Source organism: Microtus oregoni, unplaced genomic scaffold, assembly GCF_018167655.1.
Source record: "Microtus oregoni isolate MIOR12 unplaced genomic scaffold, Mior012 000048F_ref0000485, whole genome shotgun sequence".
Taxonomy (NCBI): Eukaryota; Metazoa; Chordata; class Mammalia; order Rodentia; family Cricetidae; genus Microtus; species Microtus oregoni.
Window position 1 is genome coordinate 4,628,097 of NW_024543222.1, and position 9,404 is coordinate 4,637,500.

At 53.3% G+C, this 9,404-nt stretch overlaps 2 protein-coding genes across 5 annotated transcripts in view; one reads left to right on the forward strand and one right to left on the reverse strand.

Annotated features, from left to right (window-relative positions):
- The first annotated feature begins 806 nt into the window (after positions 1-806).
- On the forward strand, positions 807-2,262 carry Nt5c (5', 3'-nucleotidase, cytosolic). 2 transcript variants are annotated; one of them, XM_041635548.1, is made up of 5 exons: positions 807-1,058; positions 1,291-1,391; positions 1,464-1,524; positions 1,725-1,839; positions 1,912-2,039. In XM_041635548.1, exons 1-5 carry the CDS (start codon positions 879-881, stop codon positions 1,935-1,937), a joined length of 483 nt encoding a protein of 160 aa, XP_041491482.1. In that variant the 5' UTR covers positions 807-878; the 3' UTR covers positions 1,938-2,039. The 2 variants fall into 2 exon arrangements, with proteins under 2 accessions (XP_041491482.1, XP_041491481.1); XM_041635547.1 differs by having other exon boundaries at positions 809-1,058; positions 1,938-2,262.
- The window catches only part of Armc7 (armadillo repeat containing 7), an 11,602-nt gene continuing 4,428 nt past the window's right edge, over positions 2,231-9,404 (reverse strand). Inside the window, exon 3 of one of the 3 annotated variants that reach the window (XM_041635549.1) lies at positions 2,231-4,547. In XM_041635549.1, coding sequence (XP_041491483.1) covers positions 4,186-4,547 — 362 coding nt within the window. In that variant the 3' untranslated portion in view covers positions 2,231-4,185. Of the gene's footprint in view, positions 4,548-7,526; positions 7,592-9,404 lie in introns of those variants that run through there. The other 2 variants (XM_041635551.1, XM_041635550.1) reach the window with 2 other exon arrangements.

The following is a 9,404-nucleotide window of genomic DNA, read 5'->3' on the forward strand; positions in this document are numbered from 1 at the left end:
TCCCAGCACTCAGAGGCCGAAGCAGGCCTGATCTACAGTGTGAGTTTCAGGGCAGCCAGTTCTACAGAGAAACGCCGTGGGTGGGTGGAGGGGGTCATTAAAGAGAGCTCACTCAAATCTGCATTTATTGGTCAGTAAATCGATGTGAGAGTGGCCAAGAACTTTGTGAAATCTACAAAAACGGGTGTGTGTGTGTGTGTGAAGTTTAACATTTTTTTTAGCCGGTGGCGTACGCCTTTAATCCCAGCACTCGGGAGGCAGAGGCAGAGGCAGAGGCAGGTGGACCTTTGTGAGTTCGAGGCCAGCTCGGTCTACAAGAGCTAGTTCCATGACAGACTCCGTAGCTACAGAGAAACCCTGTCTCGAAAAACCAAAAAAAAAAAAAAAAAAAAGGAAATGGCTTTTGATTATAGTAGAGACCTCGGTTGCACAGAAAAGGGCATGGACTTAGCCTGAAATCAACACTACTCTTTGAAACCAACTCTGCTTAGGACTCCGTCTCTTGCGAGCCCAGCTCATGCCCACAGTTGTCTTTAAATGGTCCTTTCTTGAACTGGGAGCCTCATGATCTGGAAATTGGGGTCCCTGTGTGCTCCCTGCCCAACTCCACTCTGGACAAGCAAGGGAGAGGGTACGCATGCAGCATGTGGAGCGGGTCCCACATTGCAAGGGTATTTCGGATCTCAGGGAGGTCTGGGTTGAGGAATACTGAAATTACATAGGGGAAGTGGCCCAGTAAGGGAGGCAGGATCACCCCGGGCACCTCGCTGTGTACTCTATGCAAATGAGCCGGCTCGGGCCCCGCCCCCGCAGCTTGTTTCCGGGTCTGTCAACCTCTGTTGTTGCTGCGCTGCTCGGCGGGGACCCCGGGCGCGGCCATGGAGGCGCGGCGGCCGGTGCGCGTGCTGGTGGACATGGACGGCGTGCTGGCCGACTTCGAGTCTGGCCTGCTCCAGGGTTTCCGCCGTCGCTTCCCCGGGGAGCCGCACGTGCCGCTGGAGCAGCGCCGCGGCTTCCTCGCTAGCGAACAATATCGAGCCCTGCGGCCGGACCTGGCGGTAGGAGGCCCGGCGGAGAACCTCGCTTCCCCGCCCTAGGCAGGGCCACCCGAGTTCCATTCCAGGCACCCCAGCTTCTGAATCCACAGTTCACCCCCAACCAGAAAGCTTGAGCGCGCCCATCCACCTCCAGCATTCTATCCCCAGCGTGGGCTCGGGCTGTTTATCGTGGGTCCTCTCTGGGGCTCCCCCTGCTGTAAGGCAGCAGCGGGACGAGATCTGTCTTTTTCAGGAGAAACTGGCCAGTGTGTATGAAGCTCCAGGCTTTTTCCTGAACTTGGAGCCCATCCCTGGGGCCGTGGACGCTTTGCGAGAGATGAACGACATGCAAGAGTAAGGAGGGTGGAGAGGGGACGGCGGGAGGTCAGCCAGCTCCCCAGGCCTAACCGCCCCCTCTCTCTGCAGCACCGAGGTCTTCATCTGCACCAGCCCACTGCGGAAGTACGACCACTGTGTGGGCGAGAAGGTGCCGGCGCCTGCGCAGATTTAACTTTCCAAATTTGTTTTTTAAAAATAAATCACAGAAAGCGGGGGCTGGGGAAAAGGGGTACCGCACTTTGGAGGGCTTAGTTCCACTTAACCCAACACCTCACTGACCCTGCATTTAAAGCCTAGCAAGCCCATTGACCAATCTGCCTTTTATCCCCCCACCCCCTTCCCATACAGTACCGCTGGGTGGAGCAGAACCTGGGGCCTCAGTTTGTGGAGCGGATTATCCTGACTAGGGACAAGACAGTGGTCATGGGGGACCTACTCATTGACGACAAAGACACCATTCAAGGTTGGGCCAGTTAACCATGATAACCTCCAGGCACTTGGCCTGCTGGGATTAGGGCAAATAACCGGATTACAGTTCCCAAACTGTCTTTCCTGCCCTAGGCCTGGAGAAGACCCCAAGCTGGGAGCACATCCTGTTCACCTGCTGCCACAATCGGCACCTGGCCCTGCCCCCCACCAGGAGACGGCTGCTTTCCTGGAGTGACAACTGGAGGGGGATCATTGACAGCAAGCGAACTGGCCTGTGAAGGACCCTGGGATGGGTCAGCAGGAACCTGCACAGACAGGTGACTTCATGCAGGAAGCCACTGGAACCTTCGCTTGAACAAACTGCCATCTGGCCCTTCTCAAGATGGCTACACCCAGAAGGAGCAGGGCTGGCGCAGAAAATCAGTTAGGAGGATTTTAATAAAAATAAAAACCCAAAGCAAGGCATCTGTTCTTTGAAGACCTTCTCTTAGGAAAGGCCAGGGTCTGTGCTGGGCTGGGGTGGGGCAGAGAACCGCAACTCTGATAGTCTTCTTCCTCCCCTCCTGCAGCGGCCGCACCCACAGCCTCATTCCTACACCCTTGCAGATGGCCTTCCTGGAACACAGCTTTTTGTTCACCATCTAAGGGGGACAGTGCTAGAGATCAGAAGCTCCCCCATTTCTCCTGAACCCCAACCTCTCATCAGGTCTACCCTCTTTTTGCTTCTTTCCCCTTTAGTTTCATTTTTTTTTTCTTTTCGCTGGCATCGGAGGGAGGGAGACAGAATCTTGGTGTCCTTCAGACATTATTGGGACCCTGTTTTTTCCTTTTGGGACAGGATCTTACTCCATAGCCCAAGTCCCCCAAGTTGTGGGGGCTGGTCTCAAACTCATGACTATCCTCCTGCCTCTGTTTCTCAAGTGATAGGATTACAGGTTTGAGCTGCTGTGCTCTCTGGGTCCTCCAGCTGCTGCTGGAGGTTGGTGGCTTCTGGGACAACAGTAGATAGTGGACCTGGGTAGCGGACCTGGGTAGGCTCTTGTCCCGACCATGAAGGGTTCGTATGCAGGGCTCCCATCCCCAGCGTCAGAAGATCCGGTCACAGGCAGAGGGGGCAGAGCAGCTTTTTTGAAGGGACAGGGATGCCACAGTTGGCAGTTGGTACACGAGGGGTCGACAGCCTGGTCACAAGAGGAGCTGAAGTCACTGTCTTTCCATCTGTGTCGCAGGACCCTATGCAGGGCCTCTCTGAAGGGACACTTCGCTGCCCTGTCTGAAGGGACACTTCGCTGTCCTGTCTGAAGGGACACTTCGCTGTCCTCTCTGAAGGGACACTTCGCTGTCCTCTCTGAAGGGACACTTCGCTGTCCTGTCTGAAGGGACACTTCGCTGTCCTCTCTGAAGGGACACTTCGCTGTCCTCTCTGAAGGGACACTTCGCTGTCCTGTCTGAAGGGACATTTCGCTGTCCTGTCTGAAGGGACACTTCGCTGTCCTGTCTGAAGGGACACTTCGCTGTCCTCTCTGAAGGGACACTTCGCTGTCCTGTCTGAAGGGACACTTCGCTGTCCTGTCTGAAGGGACACTTCGCTGTCCTCTCTGGAGGGACACTTCGCTGTCCTGTCTGAAGGGACACTTCGCTGTCCTGTCTGAAGGGACACTTCGCTGTCCTGTCTGAAGGGACACTTCGCTGTCCTGTCTGAAGGGACACTTCGCTGTCCTGTCTTCATTCTGCTCTTGACTCCTGGAGGGCCTTGCTCCTAATGCCCGATGGCCACCTGGTTAACAGTCACTGAGGTGTGACACCCAAGGGCAGAGACCTCATCTGTGTTCCTCACTTGGTGCCTAGCAAAAAGGCAGGGCTGTGTGGACAGTTGTTTCTGGGCGGCAGAGCTACCCAAGTCAGTGTCTGCTGTGCCCAAATGCCCAGCCTCAGTACTGGAGGGGTTACCCCACAGCACCCTCCCAGCGGATAAGGCCAGCTGATCTCTAGCCATCAAATTTCCTCTGGGCACTCATGCTACTGGCCACTCTCCCGAGTCCTGGTTCTAGCAGCTGTTCTTGAGCACCGCTGTGCAAAGCTTGTATAGCAGCGTGTTGGCTGGGCCTGGGGCACCGAGCTGGTCTTCTGTCGGCACTGTTGGGAGCACCAGCCCATGAGAGTCACACCAGCTGTTTCTCTTCTCTAAGCACCTCAGGTCTGGCTCCTTCATTCCTCCCTACTGGTTTTCCTAGCATAAACACCCGTCATGCTCAGAGATCCTACCTTTCATACAGCCGAACAGGCATCCCGTGGGCAGGATGGACGGCTATTGGTCTCTGCTTCCTATGTCAGGACTGGTCTCAGGCAGAAAGTGGCAGAGCCCTGAGGTCTTCTTGGATCAGGGCTGCTGTGGGGCCTCGGTCTTTGGCAGTGGGATACCCAGGGCCGAATGGGCCTGCTGGCTCCGTGCCTCAGCCACCTGGCTTGGGGAGCAGAAGTCCTCCAGGAAGATCTGGGCCAGGTTCCGGAGCCGTATGTTGGCTGAGAGAGAAAAGCGCAGCATGCACTGGACCACAGGCAAGGAGGTGAGCTCGGGATGGGAGCCCGTGCCGGGTGAGCTTAGGTACATGAGTGTGGTGACTGCAGATAACACCGTCTCCTCGTTGGGACTGGACAGGCAGTTGGTGATGAGCGGGATGCCTCCGGCCTGCAGAATGTGCTCCTTGTTGGCCTTGTCCGGGGACAGGTTGCAGAGGCCCCCTGGAGAAAGGCAAGGTTGAGCCCGGGTGCTGGTGCTGTGGTCCTGGCTCTCTCATCTCTCCTCCCAGCACCTCTGGCCAGTGAGCCTGGGGGAGTGCCCAGGCCTGGGGAAAGTTTGCCCATGGACAAGGACTGCAAGGTCACCGAAGCCCAGACTTTTCAAGACTTCAGAAATCCAGCCTGCTCTATCAGCCCTAAGTGAAGTAGACACAACACCATGCCTCACAGTGACTAGAGAGGAGAGGAGGAAAGTTCAGAGTGAGAGACCAGTGACTCTGGATTAAAAAAAAAAAAAAACTGTCAAGAGGGCTGGAGAGATGGCTCAGAGGTTAAGAGCACTGGCTGCTCTTCCAGAGGTCCTGAGTTCAATTCCCAGCAACCACATGGTGGCTCACAACCATCTGTACTGAGATCTGGCGCCCTCCTCTGGCGTGCAGGCATACATGGAGGCAGAATGTTGTATACATAATAAATAAATAAATCTTTAAAAAAATAACTGTCAAGAGCAGGGAAGGACTGGGAGGAGAGGAGGGAGGAGAAACTGCGGCCAGCATGTAAAATAATAAATAAAGAAACAAATAAATAAATAAAACTATCAAGAGATGGCTCAGAGGTTAAGAGTGTTGACAGCTCTTCCTGAGAACCCGTGTTCAGTTCCCAGCACCCACATGGTGGCTCACAACCACCTGTGACCAATTCCAGGTGCTCCAATGCCCTTTTGTCTCTATAGACACCAGGCATGCATGTAGCACATGTACATATACAGACAAAACACTGATATAAAAACAAGAACCAGGCCGGGCGGAGGTGGCGCACGCCTTTAATCCCAGCACTCGGGAGGCAGAGGCAGGCGGATCTCTGTGAGTTCGAGGCCAGCCTGGTCTACAAGAGCTAGTTCCAAGGGCAGGAACCAAAAGCTACGGAGAAACCCTGTCTCGAAAAATCAAAAAAAAAAGAAACAAAAAAAAAACAACCAAGAACCAGGACCCCTTCTTCCATTCTCAGGGTAGGTCCCCTGACCTAATGACCTCTTGGCCGTGGGGACAGATGCTAATTTTTACAGAGAAACACTGCTTAGCTTCGGCTCCTCAGTGCCGGAAGATGGCTTCCTGTACGTGCTGACTCAGCTTCCGGCCATCAGGGCGCTAGGCCCCTCTGCCTAGCTGGCAGCATCTCTTGAAGATGAAGAGGAGGGTGAGGGCCCAGGAGAATGGCTGAGAGCTTCTGAGACCACAGACTGGGCCGGGGCACCGAGATGGTCCCACATGACCCACCAGAGCCCCTGCCCAGTCCATGACCCTGAGTCTGCCCACTGTGAAGGGCTACGGAGCTGGGCAATGGTGGCATACACTTTTAAGCCCAGCACTCTGACTCTGAGGCCAGCTACAGAGAGGGCTACATGGAGAAACACTGTCTCAAACAAACTAACAGCCGCCCACCATAAAAAAGAACCAAGCTGAGTTCGAGGCCAGGCTGGTCTACAGAATGAGTTCCAGGACAGCCGGAAGAAAAAAAAAAAGGTGGAAGCAGCCTGTGTTCCCTGGAACTGGAGGACAGGCTCTGCCCGGGCTTCCCCTCTCCAGCCTTGGGCTGGAGAGACCGCACAGTCTTTAAGACCACTGACTGCTCTTCCAGGGGACCCAGGTTCAATTCCCAGCACCCACATGGCAGTTCACAACTGTCTGTAACTCCAGGATCCAACACCCTCACACAGACTTACATGCAGGCAAAACACCAACGCACATAAAATAAAAATAAACTAAAAACAAAACAAAAAAAAAAAGGACTAGAGAGAAAGTTCAACAGTTAAGACCACACACTACTCTTGCTGAAGATTTGGGTTCAGTTCCCAGATCTTTATAAGCAGCTCACAACCACTTCTAACTCAGCCCCATATTGCCTGATTTGATTACCTGACGCCTTCTTCTGTGTCCACATGGACCCACCCCACCTTCACCCCTACCACACACATACACATACATGAAATAAAACCTTCTGAAGTCCTAAAGGTAAAGGAAAGCAATGCTGGAGTTGGGGAGATGGTACTTGTCATGCAGGATGAGCACCTGAGCACCCGCAGAAAAAGTCAGACATGATCGTGTGGGTCTGTAACCTCTTCATAGGGGCAGAGAGAGGAGAGAACAGGAGTGTGTGTGTGTGTGTGTGTGTGTGTGTGTGTGTGTAGTGAGCTCCAGAGTCAGTGACAGCCACAGAGGAAGACCCTTAACCTCTGGCCTCCACACCCATGAACGCACACATAGAAAGAATTAATTAGTGTGTGTGTGTGTTTGTGTGCCAAGTGATAGAGTCTTACAGTATAGCTCTGGCTGGTCTAGAACTTGCTATGTAGAACAGGCTGGCATTGAACTCACAGAAACTCATCTTCCTTTGCCTCCCAAATGCTGGCATTAAAGTCCTGTGCCACCATGCCTCCCTACAACCCCCTACTTTTTTTTTTTTATTAAGAAACCAGATTTAGGATGGATCTTGTATGATCTCACTCATATAAAGTGCAAGACCAGGTAAAAGCAACCCATTGGAACAGAGGTCAGAGCTGCGCCTGCACGGGGCACATGGGGGAAACAAGCCACATCTCGACAGAGGAGCCGGTACATGTAGGGGCACATACCTTAATGAACTTAAGGATTAATTAAACTGCCTGCCACTCAGTGCATCTCACTGTACACTCTCCACACTGCACTTACAAGGCAGTTACGAAACAGAAAGGGGCGGGGCTGGGGTGTGGCTTGGTGGCGGAGTGCTCGCCTAGGTTCCTGGTTAATTCTCAGCACCATCAAAAAGAAAAATGAGAGAAAAGCAAGTCCTGACTAGCTGAATAATTTACTTTAGACAGACAAAGGCGGAAAAAAACAGCTCAAGGCAAGAGATGACAGCTCCGCTGGACACCAGTAACCATAGAAACCCCAAGAGGCTGGAGAGGAAATCCCGAGGAGAACCTGAGATGGGAGGGCTGGACTGGGAGAAGCTGGTGGCCTGGAGTCACAGAGGAGGCACCGGTGCTGGGAGATGCTCTCAGGGTTTTCCTGGGGATTTAAAGAGGTGACACAGACAGGGATCCGTCAGCACTGGGCACCTCCTGACTGGGTGAGCTCTCCCTGAGAAGGGCCAAGAGGTTCCTTCCACTTAAGACCTTGCCCACCTCAGGGCACAAGGCTGGCATAGCCGGTGGAGTAGGGTGAGGTGGCAAACACCCACAGTCCTCGCTACTAGGGCAGCTGAGGAAGGAGGATCACTCAAGCTCAGGAGCCCAGGGGAAGCCTGGACAACATAGTAAACCCTTCCTTCACTCAAAAAATATAAAACCGATCGTGGAAATACCGGTAAAGGTACTTGAGCCTGCCTGGTGGCCCAAGTCTAAGGACAGGAACCACAGAAAGATGGGACTGTGCATGCAAGCCACTGCACTCCGCCTGTACTTTTCTTGAAAAGAAAAGTTCTTTCCAATGACAAACACATCTAATTAAATCTAAAGAGAAACACACTGTTGCATTCCAAAGACACTATAGGCAGCCTTTGAGCACTACTACCACCTGGTGGCATCGTTATGCATTGCAAGAGACAGGAAGGCAATTTAACCTGAATTCTCAGGTCATTTTTTTTAGTGGGGCGGGGATGGGGACAGGGGTTCTAGATAGTGTTTCTCTGTATGTAGCCCTGGCTGTCATGGAACTCTGTATATGTATACCAGGCTGGCCTCAAACTCTCAGAGATCCACCTACCTCCACCTCCGGAGTGCTGGGATTAAAGACGTGCGCCACCACCGCCTGGGTAGAGGCCACTTGTTGAATCTAGCTTTAAAACTGCCAAGTACCCGGTGCTGTCCTGAGAACCAATCGGTTTTCACAGAAGCAAGGTACTTACTACGTTGCTCTGTATCCACCGCTCTGGGATGAGAGAGATGCACAGGATGTTCTTAGCCGGGGCTGCAGCTCGGCTCTTTCGTTCATTAATGAGTGTGTACAGGGGTCTAGCTTTGTAGCTGGTGCCCCATAATTCATCCACAGTCGCAATCATGGGCAGCTTTTTTGTTTTGTTTTTTCAGAAAGGGTTTTGCAGTGTAACCCTGGCTGTTCTGGATCTCACCCTGTAGACCAGGCTGGCCTTGAACTCAGAGATCTGCCTGCTTCTGTCTCCTGAGTCCTGGGATTAAAGGCACACCCTGTTGCTGCCAGCACCTCTACCACTGCCACCACAGGCCACAGTTAGCTCTTGTGTGACTAAAGTCACTGCCCAGTGGCTGTTAGTTCCTCTGTACGGTACGCCTTCACACTAGCGCTAACTCCTAACTGTGGCAGAGGGGGCAGTGTCATAGCAACAAAAGCAGGGAAGATGAGGTCCTGGAGTTGAGCATGGGTTCTGCCCGCTGGGTCCCCTCTGCAGAGCTCAGATCCTCGAAGGTGAGGCTAACACCGGCTCTAATGTCACAACTAGTGGGAGTCAGCCGTGCGGAGGAGAGGTTTCCTGATCTGCGAGGAGGGTTTCGTCCCACTTGCTTGACACAGGGCAATCCCACCTCACTCTTCCCTGGAACCGACAGCTGGACCTGGCTATGTTGACGAGGGGCTACTGTAGCATTCGGGGCACTACCACAGCTGGCGGATAACTGCAACCAGTGGCACCCCCAGATCTCAGGCTCCTGTTTCAGAGCCAGAGAGGACCACTCAGGGATCAGTTCTCGCCTACAGTGTGTGTCCTGGGGACTGAAAGGTGGCCAGACAGCAAACGCCTTTCCCCACGGGCCATCTCTCTGGTCCTTTCCACTTCCATTAAAAAGAAACACAGTATTCTGTCTGCATTTATTCCTGCAGGCCAGAAGAGGGCACCAGATCTCATTAC

Excerpts from the sequence above, each read along its gene's own strand:
- Nt5c (XM_041635547.1), top strand. The coding sequence starts at position 879 with ATGGAGGCGCGGCGGCCGGTGCGCGTGCTGGTGGACATGGACGGCGTG. Across the intron at positions 1,059-1,290 it reads CCCTGCGGCCGGACCTGGCG|GAGAAACTGGCCAGTGTGTA; the intron begins GTAGGAGGCCCG and ends TGTCTTTTTCAG. Across the intron at positions 1,840-1,937 it reads CGACAAAGACACCATTCAAG|GCCTGGAGAAGACCCCAAGC; the intron begins GTTGGGCCAGTT and ends TTCCTGCCCTAG.